This window comes from Pelobates fuscus, chromosome 4, assembly GCF_036172605.1.
Source record: "Pelobates fuscus isolate aPelFus1 chromosome 4, aPelFus1.pri, whole genome shotgun sequence".
NCBI lineage: Eukaryota > Metazoa > Chordata > Amphibia > Anura > Pelobatidae > Pelobates > Pelobates fuscus.
This window is the reverse complement of record NC_086320.1, coordinates 207,223,519-207,244,927: the sequence shown is the minus strand read 5'-3', so window position 1 is coordinate 207,244,927 and position 21,409 is coordinate 207,223,519. Positions and strand designations below refer to the sequence as shown.

The window sequence follows — 21,409 nt, the reverse complement described above, 5'->3', positions numbered from 1 at the left end:
TAAGATGCTGGCATTAGCCATTGAGAAATGCCAGATCCACTCATTACTAAAAACTTGTCTGAAATAATTAGATTGTTGGAGACTTGGTAAGCTTCCTTTAGTTAATTAGCTTTCTGTATTACTTTTCTTTTCCATTTTGTTATATTATGTCACACTTCATTCAATTGTATATTTATAGACCTGCATCTCACCCAAATGCTAGATTCTAAATGTATCCTCCTGATTGATTAGCAGGGGTATTATGAAGGTAGACTAATTGGCCCTAGTTGAATTTTAAAATGAAAGAAAATGATTTTTCTTTTTGGACAACCAATTTTGAGATGTTTACTGGTTCCAAAATCTTCATTATTATTTTTAGATGTAGCAATATTTTTGAAAATATCCTATTTGAAAAATACTGCCTGGCAAGTATCTCTTTGACATTATATTTGTAAAATCTATTTTATTCCAATTTTGTAAAAGCATGTAATTTTCCTTATTATATATTAGTTATGTATCTTAAAGAGACACTATAGTCGCCAGAACAACTACAGCTTATTGTAGTTGTTCTGGTGAGTATAATCATTATATGCAGGCGTTTTCATGCAAACACTGCCTTTTCATAGAAAAGGCAGTGTTTACATTGCCTCTAGGGACACTTCCAAGTGGCCACTCCTCAGATGGCCAAAGGAGGTGCTTCCTGGCTCAGTGCTGCACAGTAGGCAGCTTTGCTGTTCAGCGTCCCCACGCTTTGCATGGGGCATGGCGCTGGAAATAAGGTGAGTTTTTCATGCTTTTAAGTGGGATAAAGAGGGGGAGGGAAGCCACCTTAATGGTGGGTTTTGCACTACAAGGTCTGGAAAAGGTTTGTGTTCCTGGCCCTATAGTGCTCCTTTAATAACACACTGGGCATGATGGCCACTTCATCTCAATTAAGTGGTTATGGTGCCTGGAGTCACATGGTGCCACTGTACTTGGCAGGTGTAGGACAAACAGAGGTGCACCTGTGAAAGATCTGATGTATTTCTTACTGTTGCTTGGTGCACTGATTAATATGCTTAGATTATGATCCAAAATGTCCATCTCTAAACTCATTGTGGCAGAGCTGACACGGTATTTGTCTCAGACCTGTACGTAATAAATTGATTTTCTCTAAGTAAGAAACAGAATATATTTTCAGTTTGTTGCATGCTCGATGTTAGTCTGTCTGCTTGTAATGCATATTTAATTGATTATTGACGTGAATTAGATACTGTGATTTATCTTGGTTTGTACACAGAATGCAAAATGTCATTTTCCTGTCATATGTTTCAACACATTTTTATCGGTTCCTTTCAAAGATGAAATGAAAAAATGTGTCTTGTAAAGGCAGCTGTAAACGTATAAGATTATTCTGCAGTCTGTCATCTGCGAATGTATGAAACAATTCTGATTATTTAACCAGGAATAGAAAGAATACAATTGTGGTGCTTGGGTCATGGCTAATGAAGACTGACCTCAATATATTGGGGCTTTGGGCACCAGGCTGGTAACAGTTTGCTTTGATGTCATACTAATGCAAATATTTTTAACACATTTGACATTAATCCACTAGATCCTGTAGCCCATATCTCCATTAGAGTTTCCTTTTTCTTCTGTGGTTTTTCCTTCTGCCAGTCTTTGCTTATATTTTCCCCAATCTATTTTTCAATGGCCCTTTATCCATTTCTCTTGTTGCATTAGCATCTGTCCCCAAGTCCACTCTACCATTTCTTTAATTTTCGTTGGTCTTTGATTTCCCATTTTCCGTCTTACAGTCTCATTTCCTCTATTTCTTGGACAGCCTCTCCTTCTTCTCTCCATTGATCTTTTTCAGCAACTCCACCTGTTTCCCTTTCTTGACACCGATATTTTTGGAGTAAAAAGGAAAACACTGCAGGTTTGCAGGATCGGGCTTGTGGAGCAACCCTGATTATTATTATTTTAACTAAATATAATATGGAAATACAATCTACCTAGTGTGACCTAACCTGTAGCAACAGGTGGATATCTAGAGTGTGCCTTTAATATTAATAAAAAAGGACATGCTGTTTCATTAAATGGTAGATGGCTGTTTTTCCATGTACACTGAGAGATGGCAAGCAAAAACAGAGCACAGTCTTTAAATGCTGGCTTTGGATTAAAGCTACTTGGTGTTCTTATGAATCAATAATTGAAAGCTTTGTTGCTTTAGGTAATTACGCCTGTTTAGACAGCAAGGTTATGATCATTGAAAATATTACAATCTGTTAGCATGAGGAAACATACAATTAATTACAGTATATATTTTCCAGGCTAACTTGGCAATGCAAGGAGCCAAACTAGCTGTTGCCCAAGAGGAATTGAACAATGCACAGAGCCAACTCGATGCCAAACAAAAAGAGCTGGATGATGTGCAGGCCATGTACGATGCGGCCATGAGGGAGAAACAGGAACTGCTGGATGATGCCGAAGCCTGCAGGAGGAAGATGATCAATGCAACAGCGTTAATTGAAGGACTGGGAGGAGAAAAGGTAAATTTGTAATCCAATCCAACACATGACAGATGGATAGAGCCATGCCAACTTATTCCTCCTTAACGTTATTTTGTGTTAAATCCTCACAATCGAATGATATAATAATGTAACAATCTAATGAGAATCACTCTGCAGGCCTGTCTTCCCATCTTTCTCTGTCTGATGCAAACAAAGTGTAGAAATATGATAGAAAAGGGTGCCATCAGGCAGAAGAGGGGGGGAATTGTCTGTGCCTATGGATACTTTCTTTTCCCCTTCCTCTATCACGGGCTTCACCCTTAGACCTCTCTTCTCCACATGTAACAAAGGTACGTAACTAGAAATACAGACATGTGATCTAATGTATAGTAAAGAAATTTAGAAACAATACTTGCTTAATACTGTGGATTGAGGGTTTGTTAAAATGTGCAAGTTTCACAATCAATACACAATATGTTCTAACCAAAAAATACAACGCTGAAGGCACAAAAGGTAATATATGACTCAGTTACTGTAGATAAGTTCACCCCTTGCATATCTTAATGCTGTTAAATAATGATGAATATTTTTTCTCCATCAGATAAGGTGGACAGAAAGCAGCAAAACCTTTCAAAACCAAATCACTCGACTGGTTGGGGACGTTCTTCTGGCCACCGGTTTCCTCTCTTACAGCGGTCCGTTTAACCAGGAATACAGGGCCCTGCTCATTCAGCTGTGGAAGAGGGAGATGAATGTTAACAAAATACCATACAGTGATGTAAGTAATATGGATTGTACCTGTGAAGTGCAGGTCATAAGTACAGATTGCCCAGCTCCCTTTATTCTGTTTGTAGCCCAAATATGCATGTACTTGTGATTATTGTCTGCAGCTAACAGTGTAGTGAACATTATCATTATGAGCCTCTTTAAACAGATCACACTGAGATTGTAAGGTGGGATGACTGGGAGAGAAACATTGGTGGCTGTTGCAGAATTTAAGAGGAAAATGACCAGATTCACAATCTGTTTTGTGCGGCTTTCTTTGTCACTGCAATTCAACCCAACAGGTTTCCAAACTTCAACTCTGCAAACAGCTGTTTTAGTAGCCCCATGGGTATGTAAGTGTTACCTCTTCCCTGTGCATACAGTTCCATGCATGGTAACACTGCCATTTTTAAAAGCTTATAAACAGTAGAATACTAGTTCAGATAAGCTCTCTCATCATTACTGAGTAAATCTAATAGGAAAGCAAAATGCTAAATTTCACATTTTTCACATTTTTCTAGGGCTCGTTTTTGTGATTCTATAATGCCTCTTAGCGTATTAATGTTACTTTTCCATATATTATCTCATCAGTTTTCGTGTTAACTTTCCCCCTGACTGAGTAATTTGTTTTGTATCCATTGTTCGTGTAAAATGAATGCAGACTCATCTTCGACTGTCAGTGCTTGAGACTGTGTTCAAGGAGAAATGGAAAGGGTAGAGCTAAGTTTATTAATCCTGGTTCAATCATTTTTCTTTCTTTTCCCACTCAAGAAGAGTAGGCATAAATGTTTGAATCCATGTGCTGTTAGAAAGGAAACACTTCTCGATCATAACAAAAGTTTGGCATTTTCTGTTTAACTTTTGTATGTTCATTGTGACCTGATGGTCTAAAAATGCATTCAACAAGAAAAAACAATGCTGACTTCAACTGAACTAGTGCAATAATCAGCAACAATGCAAACTACTGTCACGCAGAGCTCAACGCAAATCTAAATGGTTTCATAATATACACCTACTGCATTTGTTAGATAATTTAGATATGTAATTTATACAATAAGATGAATATTGTCCATCCTCTCTGAAGAATAGCGGCACACACTTCATTTAGATTCATTCGATTAAGGCCCTCATCACTTTGTTTTGCCATTTTACCTACCGTAATTTTGTTTGCCATGGTCAATGTGTGTGATTCATATGGGGCCTTGCATTATTGTTTTGTATTTTATATTGCACGTAGGTAGGTTTAGAGTGGGTAAAAAGTGCTAACACTGTTAGGCTTTGCAAGTTTTTCCTAATAAAATCTCAATTAATTGTAATGAATGATCAATAGGATTTTTATAGCAATCAGTAATCTACTTAAAGTGGCACATGTACTAAGATTCTCTTTACTAAAATGGGTTTAACAGAAAATGTATATATTTGTATAACGGAGTGTATATATCGCTTATATTGAAATGTTTCCAAATTGATGAACATATTAAGTCTCCATGATGTATTTTTTTTTGCCAGGAAGTTAAGAGTCTGTATGGAAAAGGTTAAACATCACTCGTACTGCCTGCTGTTAGATAAATCATATAATATGAAATGCGATTGTGTGTTTTCCTGTTCATGTGTAGACAGCTAAATCGATGTAATCTGGAGAATGCGCATTTAGCTATAGACTCGGTGGCCTTTCATTACACCTGGGGAGACCAAGGCTAGTTTAACACTTTTAGTTGGTATCTGTCTTCAACTCCTCTGTGTTAGCTGTAGTATGTAGTCATTGAGACTTTATTCTCACCCTCCCAAGACAAACAGACAAACTGACAAGGTGTAACCAGCAACTGCTGGATAGGGGCACATGCCTTTATCCACTATATGTGCCAGATATAACTATACTACCACTATAATTACTAAAGCTCTTTCACTTACAGCTACCAATTAACCGTTCTTTCTAAAAACAGGCATATTTGCTTTCTGGGCTACTGCATCATCCCACCAAGCAGCTGTCACTATTCACTTTAAAAAGGAGCTAGTAGTGCTTGGGTACGATCACACACTAGTCGAGCATCTTAGTACATGGTGCTGTGCCAATACTGGCAGTACTTTACAGCACTTGGTATAGATGGAGCTTGCTCCAAACACTCCATTGTGCTGGGAAGGGAAAAAGTACTATGTTAACAAAGGTACTAATGACAAATGACAGCACCAGCACAAATAAAAGCACTGCGGCTATAGGTTTGCCCAACTTTTGTTTATTACTTTCAGAAAATGGTGCACACTGTTTAACAATACATACCATAGACAAGTATGTATTGTTAAAGAAGACTGTCTGTAATCTAAATGGTCAGTTAAAATATAACATTTATTGCAAAAAAAATAAAAAAAGGTGGTATCACAAAAACCTAAAGCAAAAAAAACAAAACAAAAAAAAACATATATGCCCAAGGTAATCACTTAATGGCACCCAGACCACTTGCCACAAACAACTTAACCTTGCAGTATAGTTTTCCATTTAATCTACAACCCAACGGTCAGCTTGGGGTGGAGTTTTAATCCCCTATGGACCAGACAAAGAAAGGAAAAATAAATTTTACCCCAAATAAAGTGGCAGTTCACATAACTGAAAATACCAAAACATGTGTTTGTGTATTTATATAGATCTAAGACTTTTTCTATGTACACAAAAGGCCTATTTCTCTATTGTTCACAAATCTGTCTCAATCTGTGTTAGTGAGCACTTCTCCTTTGCCGAGATAATCCATCCACCTCACAGTTGTGGCATGTCAGGATGCTGATTAGACAGCATGATTATTGCACAGGTGTGCCTTAGGCTGGCCGCAATAAAAGGCCACTGCAGTTAATACTAACAACAGTTAAATGGAATGTTGGCTAAACTCCAAAAGGACAGATATATTGTTACAGGATAAGATGCATATAATGACATGCATGTATCTGATCAAATAAACTATCCATTTGTCGAGAAGCTATTATAATAACTGACCATTTGGCTTAAGGACAGTCTGTAACATATTCCTCCTCACCTTGCGGTTGTTGCGCTCAGTGTGCGTGTGTCTGTATAACTGACTCCTGCAACATGTTAATGGACGCCGGCTGCTGCATATCCACACCAAATTATAACCCCACGTCCGCCCACGTTGATGACGACATCGGCGTGCGTGTGACGTCACGGGGGAGACGCGCACTTTCTGGGGTCAAAGGCTGATTTCGGCCAATCAAATTTGTAAAGGGCTTATTTAGACGCAGTTCTACTTTTCCTCATTGCCCTGTTGTGGTTTCACTTAGTAGTTGTTCGAGGGTGTGTTCCTGAGCGTTTATTTCTGGTTATTGACTTTGGCTTTGTTTGACTGGACTTTGGCTTTATTTCTGGTATCCCTGACTTTTGACTTTCCTTTATCATTGCATCCCAGTCGGTGTCCCTGACATCGGCAAGTATCCTGACTATTCTTTGGTGCGTAAAGTCCGGCCATTCTAAGGCCCGCTAAGACGTTACCTTTTAGTCCTAGGTGTGTATCAATTCTACGTGCTGGATCAATCAGTAATCCTGACACAGTCTTTTTAAACAGAAGTATATTATCAGTCTTTCATTCCAGGAGTTTATTGGGGATTATAGTGTACGATTACCAGCTAATATACTTTTATTGCATTAATGATCAATTTGCTGCTGTTTAGCTGTCATCCGAGGACAAATTCCACACATACAGGAAAAAAACACAGCATCTGTTTGCAATGGATTGGCCACCCCTGAAATATAGTGTTAGTATATCATGTCAAATGGCCTTATGATGTAACAATAAATAACCTATGCTATAATGTACTTGAAAGTAAAGTTAGGATAGTGTGGTGCATTTCACAGTACAAAAATGTATCATGTATTATTTAGGTAACATATTGACTCATTATTTGTGAACTGCGGTAATCTTACCATTGACTTTGATAATATGCAGTCAGTATTTCGAAAGTGACTCACCCTGAAGAGCAGTAACTCTAAATGATTCTCCTCATTTGCAATGTAACAGTCAATATGCATGGGCGTCCGCAGGAATTTTTCCAGGGGGGGCATAATTGTAATGACATCTATGCTTGGCCCCTTTTTGACAGTGTCATGAAGGGGAGGAGCATAGTGATTATCACATAAAGCCAGGGTGAATAGCGTTTTCACAACTATGGTGTCAGGAATACGTTTGTATTCCTGACACTATAGTGTTCCTTTAAGCAAATTAAAGCAACATTCTGGTCACCATAACAACTTCATCTAAATGAAAATGCTATGATGCCAGGAAGCCCCTGGGTGCTCTTTCCTTTAAGGGGTTAAACCGCTCTCAAATGGTTTAACCCCAAAGGCTTACTCCAGCTCCAGGTCCCTCAGTGGTATTCGGCATCTGAAACGGAGTGTCAGGAAGTGCAGATTGACGTCAGGCATGGGTGCCACTGATTGGCTAGAGTTGACAGTTGACGCTCTAAGCCAATCGCTAGTTCCCAGTTCATAATTTTTTTTTACTTTTTTATGAATGGGGAGCTACTGATTGGCTTAGAGTGCCAGCTGACCGCTCTAGAAAATCAGCAACACTCCTACCCAGCGGCACTCTGTGCTTCCTGACACTCAGTAAATAAAAGTGAACACATTAACACTGATATTTTTTTTTTACCGGGGAGATGAGAAGGTCCAGAGTTAACCCGGCCAGGCCCAGGTACCAAAGCCTTATGATGTGGTGTCCAGAATAAAGTGGAGGGTTCACTTCATTTGTCCTTCCTGCTCCAATCTCCTTTTCTTCTCCTTCATTTGACAGTCTTCTTTTTCTTCTGACACTGTCTTCTATATTTGGCCCCTTCTGCTCCTTTACCTTTCTGCTTCTTTCTGCTTATTTTGCACCCTTCTGCTCCTTTCTCATTCTGATTCCTTTCTGCTCCTTGCAGACCCTTTCTGCTCCTTCTCCTACTTTAGCTTTGTGCTCCTTGCTGTCCCTTTCTGCTCCTTCTTCAACTTTACCTTTGTGTGCCTTCTGATTCTTTCTGCTCCTTTACCTTTGTGCTCCTTCTGTCCCTTTCTGCTCCTTGCAGACCCTTCCTGTCCCTTGAATACCCTTCCTGCTCCTTGCTGCCCCTGCTCCTTGCTGCCCCTGCTCCTTGATGACTCTTCATTTAGCCCCGCCCCTCCCCCATGCCTCACTTGCCTAATCTTTAGGCTGCCTCCCCATGCCTCACTTGCCTAATCTTTAGGCTGCCCCCCCATGCCTCACTTGCCTAATCTTTAGGCTGCCCCCCATGCCTCACTCCCCTAATCTATAGGCTGCCCCCCATGCCTCACTCCCCTAATCTATAGGCTGCCCCCCATGCCTTACTCCCCTAATATATAGGCTGCCCCCCATGCCTTACTCCCCTAATATATAGGCTGCCCCCATGCCTTACTCCCCTAATATATAGGCTGCCCCCCCATGCCTTACCACCCCAATATATAGGCTGCCCCCATGCCTTACTCCCCTAATATATAGGCTGCCCCCCATGCCTTACTAACCTAATATATAGGCTGTCCCCCATGCCTTACTCCCCTAATATATAGGCTGCCCCCATGCCTTACCCCTCTAATAAATAGGCTGCCCCCCATGCCTTACTCCCCTAATATATAGGCTTCCCCCCATGCCTTACCCTTCTAATATATAGGCTGCCCCCATGCCTTACTCCCCTAATATATAGGCTGCCCCCCCATGCCTTACTCCCCTAATACATAGGCTGCCCCCCATGCCTTACCCCTCTAATATATAGGCTGCCCCCCATGTCTTACTCCCCTAATATATAGGCTTCCCCCCTATGCCTTACTCCCCTAATATATAGGCTGCCCCCCCATGCCTTACTCCCCTAATATAAAGGCTGCCCCCCATGCCTTACACCCCTAATATATAGGCTGCCCCCCATGCCTTACTCCCCTAATATATAGGCTGCCCCCATGCCTTACTCCCCTAATATATAGGCTGCCCCCAATGCCTTACTCCCCTAATATATAGGCTGCCCCCCATGCCTTACTCCCCTAATATATAGGCTGCCCCATCCCTCACTCCCCTAATATATAGGCTGCCCCCATCCCTCACTCCCCTAATATATAGGCTGCCCCCCATCCATCACTCCCCTAATATATTGGCTGCCCCCCATCCATCCCTGATTCCCCTAATATATAGGCTCCCCCATCCCTCACTCCCCTAATATATAGGCTGCCCCCCCATCCCTCACTCCCCTAATATATAGGCTGCCCCCCCATCCATCACTCCCCTAATATATTGGCTGCCCCCCATCCATCCCTGATTCCCCTAATATATAGGCTCCCCCCATCCCTCACTCCCCTAATATATAGGCTGCCCCCCCATCCATCACTCCCCTAATATATAGGCTGCCCCCCCCATCCATTCCTCATTCCCCTAATATATAGGCTGCCCCCCCATCCCTCACTCCCTTAATATATATAGGCTGCCCCCCATCCATCACTCCCCTAATATATAGGCTGCCCCCCATCCCTCACTCCCCTAATATATAGGCTGCCCCCCCCATGCCTTACTCCCCTAATATATAGGCTATTTCCCCCCATCCCTCACTTGCCTAATCTATAGGATATTTTAAACAACCCCCATCCCTCACTCCCCTAATACATAGGCTGCCCCCCCATCCCTCACTCCCCTAATCTATAGGCTGCCCCCCCATCCCTCACTCCTCTAATCTATAGGCTGCCCCCCCATCCCTCACTCCCCTAATCTATAGGCTATTTTAATCCCCCCCCCCCATCCATCACTTACCTGATCTGTCTCTGGCTGCATGTGTTGCTCCCCTGCGGTTTCAATCAGCAGAGAGAAGCAGGGATAGATGCAGCTTCCTGTCCCTGTCTCTCTCCATACACAACACCACCTACTGGCCGGCGCCGGCAGTTCATTTTAAATCTCACACGAAAAATAGCAGAACAAGCTGAAAAATACAGGGGGGGGGGGCAAGTGCCCCCCCCCTGCGGACGCCCATGTCAATATGTAATATCCAAATAAATCCATGTGCTTGAAAGAGTTACAACAATACTCTTTAGTTTTCAAACGGTGGACATTGTACCCTATTGTATGTTTTGTGGACCCAGGACACACTTGAAAACGAGAGAAATCTCAATGTATCTTTCCTGGTAAAATATTTTATAAATAAAATAAAATAGTCGTGTATGTTTCTTGGGTTTGCAGTGTCATTTTCTGCTTAGAATTGTAGCGAACACAAGAACTCATTACCCTTGAATGCAGAAGAAATAACATTGTTAATGAGAATTTTTCTCCACACATTCCATCACAAATTGAGAGGTTGAAAATATTGGAGTCCAGAGCATCAATTATTGATTTTGCTGTCAGTCATACAGAACTTGAGATATTTAGCATTTTCTTCTAAAATACTTTGTGCTGTGTAGAACTGTTCGTGGTAGGTGTAGCCAGCATACTAAAGTATTTTACAATGAATTAATAAAGTGCAGTGTTCAAAGAGATGGTCTAAGCACCAAAATCACTTATTCTTCATGAAATGATTTAGATGCACAGATCCTGCCCATGTAGTCTGGCAAATGAAAAAGTGCAGTTACTGAGAAATGGAACTATTTACAATCTCCATATTTGTAGTGGAGGTCATACCATAGAAGTTCTGGACTGAAATATATTCAATTATTTAATTTATTTGAAGTCTGAGGCGTGACTCATTAAAGAAGCACTGGATTGGCAATTGCTAAGCATGCAGAGTATCATCAATGCTTGTCTATGAGTTGTAGTAGTTGTGGTGCCAGGAGTGCCAGGACACCCTACCCCCAGTTTAAGTAGTGTAAATCAGTAAAGGAACACATCTAATTAAAAAACAGAAGCGATGATTCATTTTTAATTATAGTGTTCTTTTAAATGAACACTCCAAAGCACCATCATGATTACAGCATGCTATAATGGTAATGGTTACAGAAATGCCCTAGTAGCCCCCTACCAATACCCAGTGTAAGTAGTCAAACCACTTGGAAACAGTTGGGCGTCTTACCTGTTGACTACAATGCATTATTTAATTGAATTCATTAGCATATGGGTTTGATGCATAAGGGGGTTATTAAACTTTGTAGCATTTACTTCACTCTGAACAACTAGGGAAGTGATTGGTATTGAGTCTAAAAGTACACTCTGTTTGGAAGATTAAGCTACCTACAAGCAAATCCTTTTCACAAAATCCACAAAATAATACAAACAAATGTGTTGAGTGTTCTCAGGACACCCATTATTAACAGAGGGGGAACCCTTGCATGAAGTGTAAGGACCCACTAATAACCATGTATGGTGGGTAATAGTGTTGCAATGGTGGGGAAATATTTTTGACTGTCCCTTGGATCTGTGATAGGGTTTGTTGAACTGATAATTGCTAGCATTTAAAGTTACTCAATAACATAGTTTGTAATATTATCATACTATACCTAACATAAAATATCACACAATATAAGTTGATCCATAATGGCAAATCATACATTAGGAGATGATGTGACATTGGAAGCATTGCCACATTTATAAACCGCTCAGCCATCCTTTTTGTGGTTTATTATGATGTCTGTGTTGCTCCTAAATAGATTATTTTCCACGATACACAGTTCACCCTTTTGCATCCTCTATATAAACTAAATAAAGGTTGCAAAACTTTTAAAAAGATGATATATATGAGTTAACTTTTTTATGGTTTTAAAAAAGTCAAAACAGTTCAGGGTTGCAGGAATTAGGGGTCTGTTTTGTGGCACACATTGTCTGTACTGTTCAGAGAAGATTAAAAAGATTTAGAATCTGGATAGAGCGAGCTAGAAATTTTGTTATTCAAATGGTTTAATTTTCTCAGCTTTTGAAAATGTGCAATTCCTACCTCGATGAAAGTCATCCTTGCTCCGGAGCACATGCTGAGATGATTTCATGCCTTATCTTGCCTCAACACTTCATGCATTTATAGCAGCATTAAGATATTAAAATATTGCTGGTACTTTAAAGACTAGCCAAATAGTATTGTATCTGTGTTTTCTTAGATCTAAGCTTTGTAGTGAGGAAAATAATGGACATGGAATTTAGATATATCTATAATATATTCATAGACTATCACATTATATATATATATATATAGGATACTACTAAAGGGGTTATTTACCAGACAGTGAGATTTAGTGAGGAGAAATATGTTGCCTTGTTGAAAGAAGCATTCATTAAAATACTATTTATCCATCAGGTCACCAGTTTAGAGTAGGGGTGTTCTTTTCCTGATGAGGAAACATTTTGTGGGAAGCAGACAAGAGGAAGGGATATTTCTTATGTGCTTTACTGACTCTCTAGGAATGCATTTCATCATGTATATCATTAGCATTTTGACTTAGTAATATCACAACTTTTATTTTCTAACCTATTGATACTCATACTGATATTTGTTGCCTTTAGAAGAATAAAGCAATGAGCCTGGTTATCCCACATGCATTCTTAGAATATAATAGGTCAAGGACAATGTTCTGGTAATTATAACCAGTGTAGTGTAACCACGGCTGGTTCCCTTATTTACCACTTTAACGTCTTAAAGCATAGAACTTAGCAGGGCTAGCCATACAGATATCTTAGCCATAATTTTACATAGTTATTAAAAGATCCTCTATTTAACATATATAAATAATTGAGAATACAATATAAAATAAGGATTGTCTTGGAAGCAATAAAGTTTTGTCTTTTAGATATTTATTATATATAAATCTAGACATATAAAATCCATTAGAATAATTTATAGCAGAGTTTATAAGATTAAACAAAATGCTTGCAAATATCATTAATAGATTAAGATACCCTCCTGAACATATCATCATGTCAGCCTCTCTGTCATTTTGAGATGGAGCAGCGTCTGTCTCCAAATCTATCCTCTCTCTGTGCCTTAACATTTAAAAGTACACCTATTTATACCTTAAGTGTCTTCATTTTAGTGTTACCGTAGTTTATATATGAAAAAGTAACTTCTTTTTCTTTTAATCATTTTAGGACCTCCCTTAACTTGACAAAAATACAAGGCCATAACTAAAGGGTGTACACGTCATGGAAAATTCCCTGACTTAGGTCAAGATCGTGTCTTAAAGTCTGAACATCTTTATCTACTTAGGGTTACCGCAGTATATTATGTACTGAGAGAGTCGTAGCATAGCCTTGAAGCTTGTTTATGCATTGTTATTGTATTTCGTCTGGGACAAAATGGTGTAAACATATTATGCACTGAAGGTAAGTAAGAGGTTATGAGAAATGTTTGAGAAATAGAATATTTGCATTTTAAAACTTGTAATGTATTTGCCCATAACAATAGTAGCGAAAGGGGACATTAGCATTGAGAAAGGGCTGCTGCTCGAAACATTTGCTGTTTTAACTTTGTCCTCAAATAAATTGTGGTAGCACCTGAGGAAGGTCCCTGCGTGGACCGAAACATTGATCTTTCACTTAATGGAATAAGGACTTTTTCAATGCAAAGACCGTGAGCGCAGCCCTGGCTTTTATATTCCTTTGGTGTTTATCTACATCCCCATAAGGACTGGCACCCGGCAAGTATACTAAATGCTTTAATGCACAAGAAATTTGAGTGTGAGTGCAAGGATTTGAATATTTTTTTGTATATATATATATATATATATATATATATATATATGTATTCACACAGTCATGAAAAAGAACACCCTCTTTGAATTCTATAATTTTACATATCAGGATATAATAACAATCATCTGTTCCTTAGCGGGTCTTAAAATTAGGGAAATACAACCTCAGATGAACAACACATGACATATCACACCATGTCATGATTTATTTAACAAAAAAGTCTAAATGGAAAATTGATGTGGGAAAAAGTACACCCTTCTATAGAAATTAAAGGCTAAGTAGCAGACACGTGCTGCTAATCACATACCCTAGATCAGGCATAGGCAACCTTTGGCACTCCAGATGTTGTGGACTACAACCCACATAATGATCTTACACCCATAATGCTGATAAAGCATCATGGGAGGTGTATTCCAAAACATCTGGAGTGCCGAAGGTTGCCTATGCCTGGCCTAGATGAATTGATTACCAACACTTGTGACCACCTCTATAAAAGCCAAGATTTAGCAGTTTGCTGGTCTGGAGCATTCAGGTGTGTGTTAACACAAGGCCAAATAGGAAAGACAACGCAATTGTTGTTGCCCATCAAACTAGGAAGGGCTATAAGGCCATTTCAAAACAATTTAAAGCCCATCATTCTACAGTGAGAAAGATTATTCAAAAGTGTAAAACATTAATGTTGCCAATCTTTCCAATAGTGGATAGCCCTGCAAAAATACTCGAAGAGTAATTGAAAAAACCAAGAGTTACATCTCAGACTCTACAGGCATCACTTAGCATGTTAAATGTTAGGGTTCATGACAGTACAATTAGAAAAAGACTGAACACGTATGGTTTGTTCTCTAAAAAGAACATGGCAGCACGGCGTAGGTTTTCAAAGTTGCATCTGAACATACCACAAGGCTTCTAGAACTTAGTACAGACGAGACCAAAGTGGAGATGTTTGGCCATAATGAGCATCGCTATGTTTGTCTAAAACCAAACAGTATATGAGCACAAACACCTCATACCAGCTGTCAAGCACAGTGGTGGAGGGGTGATGATTCAAGCTTGTTTTGCAGCCACAGGGCATAGGAAACTTGCTGTTATTGAGTTCACCATTAACCTCTCTGTATGCCAAAGTATTCTAGAGTCAAATGTCCAACAGCTCAAGCTTGGCCGAAATTTAGTCATGCAACAGGACAATGATCCTAAGCACACCAGCAAATCTACTACAAAATGGGTGAAAGAGAAAAAAATCAGGGTGTTACAATGGTCCAGTCAAAGTCCAGACCTCAACCCGATTGAAATGCAGTGGTGGAACTTTAAGAGAGCTGTGCATAAACAAATGCCAGCAAACCGCAATGAACTAAAGCACCATTGTAAAGAAGAGTGGGCCAAAATTCATCCACAATGATGTGAGAGACTGATAAAGTCATACAGAAAATTATTACTTCAAGTTATTGCTGCTAAAGGTGTTTCCACAAGCTATTGAATCATGCGGTGTACTCAGTGGTGTATCCTGGTTTTGTGCTGCCCTAGGCAGGACAAAACTCAGGCGCCCCCCTCCCGCGCCACCCCCACCCAACTCTTCCCCCGCCCCGCCTTCTAAATACACACACACACATTCACTGACAGATACGCATACACTAGCTAACAGAAACACACACGCACTAACAGACACACTCACTAACAGACACTCACTAGCAGATACACACACACACTCACACTAACAGACACACACACAGTCAGACACACACTAAGACATACACACTAACAAACATACACACACACACTAACAGACATACACACACACACACTAACAGACATACACACACACACTGACATACACACACTAACAGACATCCACACACACACTAACAGGCATCCACACACACACTAACAGACATCCACACATTAACAGACATACACACACACACTAACAGACATACACACACAGACATACACACACAATAACAGACATCCACACACTAACAGACATCCACACACTAACAGACATCCACACACTAACAGACACACACACACACACACACACACAATAACAGACACACACTAACAGACATACACACACACACAATAGCAGACACACACTAACAGACATACACACACACAATAACAGACACACACTAACAGACACACACACACACACTCACTTTTTTATTTAACCCCCCCCCCCCAGCCTCCTTACCTTTGGGAGTGCTGGGGGGGGTTCCCTCTCTCCCTGGTGGTCCAGTGGCTGCTGGGCGGCGCTGGCCGGCGGCTGGCGAGGGAGCACTTCCTCTGAGCTGTCTGCTCAGCTCCCTCGCGTGCCGCAGAGTGAGGCTGGGAGGCGGAGCCGGAATATGACGTCATATTCCGGCTCTGCCTCCCAGCCTCACTCTGCGGCGCGCGAGGGAGCTGAGCAGACAGCTCAGAGGAAGTGCTCCCTCGCCAGCCGCCCGCCAGCGCCGCCCAGCAGATCGCCCGCCCAGAGAGCTTGTCAGTTAGCCGCAAGGCTAACAAGGCATTTGCCCTGGGCATTTGGGGGCGGTGTTTTTTGCCGCTCCCTGGAAAATGCCACCCAAGGCAAATGCCTTGTTTGCCTCGCGGCTAATACGCCCCTGGGTGTACTTAGTTTTTCACACATTGCTTCTCTGTTTTGGCTTTTTTTTTTTTTAATAGATCATGATACAATGTAATATGTCATGTGTTGTTTATCTAAGGCTGTATGTACCTAATTTGAATACCTGATAAGGAACAGATGATTGTTATATGTATATTTGTTATTTATTTGTATTCTGTTATCTTGACCCAATGAGACCCAGACTAGTTTATTACCTTTATGCTTTTTATCACAACATCCTTACTTTTTCACTTGACTATAGTAATAGATTTGCATGCTGGGTTGTATTAAGTAGTAATAATGTCTACCCTACATTGCAATAAACCAGCACCACTGAAAACCCAACATTTTTAGCATACCGCATAGTTCACGTTATATATCCTTTCATCCCATCAGGTACACATTAGGCTTGTCACTGCATCATAGTGGGTAATTTGCACAGAGTGGAAATAAGATTAACCAGAACCCTAGGCAGGGTGCCACAAAACTCGCCAATACAGATTTCTGTTAGTCCAGAGGAAAAAGGTTACTGCAATACTTATAATTATTTTGCATTCCGCATAATTTGCAGAAAGGAACTGCAATATGACATTTTTTTGCATTCAGTTCATTTTTCAGAAAGTTTAATCCATAAATCATAAACTCTTTTGTATTAAAACTGGTATAGTTTGTATTTGAAAAGTAGCACAAAGGTAGCTGCCTGACTTATTTCTTTGGCATTGAGTATTGGAGAAAAGTGATTGAAAGTGTCCAGCCTTCAGTAACACTCTTAACACGCTTTGTCTAAGAGCAGGACATTTTCATTCATTTTCTGTGTCAGTTCTGTATTTCCTGGTTCCAAAGGCATACAGAAGTTGTCATGGTTCAAAGACTCAAATAAATGGCATTCAAAGTTTATGGACCAAAAATATGACATTGTAATGAAAAATTTCTGACTTAGAAGATGGAGTTTCTATTGAAGTGTGTTATCTGACTGATTCCCAAACTAAGTTAAAACTGCAATTCTAGAACTTGCATCTTCTGCGGCACTTTGAGAAATTACAATATTTGTCTTATTTTTTTTAGTCTTTCCACATATACTGACTATTGTAATGTTGTCTAAAAGTGTCTGTCAGAATGTCCAAGATCTTATAAGCATGCTTTTATAAAATACTTGTGACATAGTTCCTTTTAACAATTGCAACTTGTGCAATTGTTTGCATAATGTTTCTCAAGAATGTATGTAGGAAGGCTGAACTTGATGGACGCAAGTTTCTTTTCAGCTATGTAACTATGTAACTATGTACTGTACTATGAAATTTGCTAGTGAGTCTTTCAGTATCAAATAATAACTCCCTCATTATTCAACAAACTATGAGTGAAAGGTAAAAGATTTAAAAAAAAAATAAACCTTAATATTTCTAATACAATTTATGAAGGAGCCAATATTGGTACTGTTGAATTCATTATTCCTGATATCAACCTGATGAAATGGCTAAGTCAGAATGTTTTAACAATCAAAGATCTATACGAGGGCTCTTGGTTATTCTCTTTTGATGAATTAAAAACAGAGTTTGATTTACCAAATAATGAATTGTTTAACTATATTTGAATACATAGCTTTTTAAAAGAACATGTTATGCATGCAAATAGTGAAATAGGCAATTTATTAAGTAAAATATTTAAAGGATATGGAAATATTAAAAAGCAAAAGAGTTGGTTAAAAATGAAATAATACCTGAGATCCCCTCGCCCTTTACAAAAAGGGAACAGGACTGTCAGATATCTGCACAGTTTAAGGATTGGGGAACAGCCTTTATGAAACTGATAAAATCAATACATTGTCTAAATTTATTGGAAACACAAGTTAAAATTTTATATAGATGGTATCTAGCAGGCCCACCATCGGAAATTTTGGGGGCCCCTGATGCAGTTCAAAGTTTGGGCCCCCCGGACCCGCCCCAGTGTCTGCCCACGGGGCCCATAATGAGTCCGCCCACAAGGATGCCCTGTCTGTGTGGTGTGTAAAATGGATACAGATTGCACATTTGTATAATGGATGTAGTTGTGTGTGTTTTAGATAAAGTGTGTGTTTGTGTAGTGAATGCAAAGTGTGTTTGTGTTGTGGTTTTAGTGGTGAATGCTGTGTGTTTTTGTGTTGTGGTTTTAGTGTGTGTATGGTGAATGCAGTGAGTGTTTGTGTTGTGGTTTTAGTGTGTGTATGGTGAATGCAGTGTGTGTTTGTAGTGTGTGTATGGAAAATGCAGTGCCTGTTTGTGTTGTGGTTTTAGTGTGTGTGTATGGTGTATGCAGTGTGTGTTTGTGTTGTGGTTTTAGTGTGTGTATGGTGTATGCAGTGTGTGTTTGTGTTGTGGTTTTAGTGTGTATGGCGAATGCAGTGCATGTTTGTGTTGTGGTTTCTAGTGTGTGTATGGTGAATGCAGTGTGTTTTTGTGTTGTGGTTTTAGTGTGTGAATGGTGGATGCAGTGTGTGTTTGTGTTGTTGTTTTAGTGTGTGTATGGTGAATGCAGTGTGTGTTTGTGTTGTGGTTTTAGTGTGTATGGCGAATGCAGTGCATGTTTGTGTTGTGGTTTCTAGTGTGTGTATGGTGAATGCAGTGTGTGTTTGTGTTGTGGTTTTAGTGTGTGAATGGTGGATGCAGTGTGTGTTTGTGTTGTTTTTTTAGTGTGTGTATGGTGGATGCAGTGTGTGTTTGTGGTTTTAGTGTGTGTATGGTGGATGCAGTGTGTGTTTGTGGTTTTAGTGTGTGTAAATGTGTAAAATAAGGGGCTGCATTGGGGGGGAGGGGGAGAGAGGAGCCTTTTTGGTAGTATTTACATTTATTTTAACACCATTTAATTCCCCCCTCCCTGTTTCTTACCTGACTAGGGAGGGGGAGATTGCATCCCTGGTGGTCTGTCTGGTTTATTTTAAGGTACTATGTCTAGTTAGAACTATATTAAAATTCCTAAATGACTTATTCAGTATTTTATCCTCATGAAGTCTACTGCAGGGTACAAATTGGTATGGCTAGAGGAAGAGACTAAGCTGTTAGCTTTGTCAGGTAAACAGCCAACATTTATTATATAAACATGTTATTGAAGAATGTTAATAGAGGCTTAATTGATAAATCTTTGAACACAGTTCATATTAAAGTAATGTTAACCTGAAATATATATAAAGACTGTATTTATAACAAACATATTTACTTAAATATTTTATGTTATTGACATTCAGGATCTCAACCTTATCTCAATGCTTGTGGATAATGCTACCATCGGTGAGTGGAACCTTCAAGGACTTCCTAGTGATGATTTGTCCATCCAGAATGGAATCATCGTAACAAAAGCATCTCGATTTCCTCTCCTGATAGACCCACAAGGTCAAGGAAAAATTTGGATTAAAAATAAAGAGAAAAACAATGAGTTGCAGGTAAACATTTTTAGTGATTTTTCCAGAAATGGATATCTTAAATTAAATTTTATAAATAGTTTTTTTTTTCTTTTCAAAACAAAAAAAGCACTTCTTTGACCCTGAAGTAGACTGGCATGCATGCTCCCCAGGATGATAGACCCCTTTTTGAAAGGCTTGTCACCCAGATCATCTAACTATACATTTACACTGAATTGAAAATGGACAAACTCCGACTTGATTGAGAATTCTCATATCAACTAATGACAATTACTGTTGAAATTCGGTCAATCTGGCCGAATATGTACCTTTCGGTCAGAAGCATTTGGTGTCTGGATTCCAATTTGTGCACTGATTTTACTGAGACTGAATTATTGCCATTGCTTTATGCAAGTGAATTATAATTTTAAGTATTATTTGCCCGCTGGTTGCACTAGCAGCCAGTGGGTAGATAGTTAAAAATAAAAAAACTTGGGCAGTGCGATGTTAATCATGTGGCAGCTGTCCTGCACTTGCTAGCCAGCTACTACATTAAAAAAAAAAGTGAAAATCCATGGGGTAGATATGACTCCCATCTTACTATATGAGAGATTTATAACCTCCCCTACTCCCCATCTGCTATGCAGCAGAGGAGGGCATGTATACTAAACAGTGAACAGCCAGTGTGTGCTCATTGTAACTATAAACTAGTGTGATGACTTTACATTAAATAAATGAGGGATGGGCAGATCCCTGTTCTGCCCCCTACCACCAGGGGGCCTATCTACCAACTGGGCAGCAATTGCTACTCTGACGAAACGCCACCGGGGTTGTAGATCTACCAGCGAATACTGTTACCAAGACTGAGGGTCAAGCTACAGTGACCCCAGCTAAGCTGGGCTCTAGAAGGGCTTGTCCTCTCTTCCTATCCTGCCTGTCCTCTCTGCCTGTCCTGCCTGTCCTCTCTGCCTGTCCTGCTTCCAACTACTGCTTTTACAAAGGCATTTTTGGCTCTCAGGGCTCCAACGGGCTGGATAGAGACAAGTTTGCAACTTTGTTGCCAGTAGCGTATTAACGATTATCAATAGTAGGGTGCCTATGTGACATCTGTCACTTGTATTAGGGCTGTATAAGCGACACGTTTTTAACTATGTTACAAGTAGTGTACGGGCTGCACAGATACAAATTGGAATCCTGGTTGCCAGTAATGTATTTTGTTTTGCTTTACTGACAGTTTGATGGTACAGGATTAATCACATTTAACGCATCTACCTCTTCCACAGACGTCAGCCCTTACCCCCTTTGTTATAAGATATTTAATCTTTTTGTTCCTAGAGGTGGGCTGCATACGATTTCTCCCTACTATGGTGCTTGCCTGTTGGGCTTAATATTATAGTTAAGCATATTTGGCTACTCTGGGATATATCTATTATATAGTAACTCTTAGTGGAGACTACAATAAGATATCTTGAGAATAGCCATCTTTTAAGCTTGCACATACGGGCTGTCTTGATCCCCCATTAGCAGTGATATTTATTAACATATGCTACAGACTTTATCATTACTTCAA

The 21,409-nt window shown here is 39.8% G+C and overlaps 1 protein-coding gene across 1 annotated transcript in view; it reads left to right on the top strand.

Moving 5' to 3' along the window:
- The window catches only part of LOC134608770 (dynein axonemal heavy chain 5-like), a 315,738-nt gene that overhangs the window by 201,956 nt on the left and 92,373 nt on the right, over window positions 1-21,409 (top strand). The window contains exons 61-63 of the mRNA XM_063451865.1: window positions 2,292-2,510; window positions 3,073-3,249; window positions 19,687-19,881. Coding sequence (XP_063307935.1) covers window positions 2,292-2,510; window positions 3,073-3,249; window positions 19,687-19,881 — 591 coding nt within the window. The remainder of the gene's footprint in view (window positions 1-2,291; window positions 2,511-3,072; window positions 3,250-19,686; window positions 19,882-21,409) is intronic.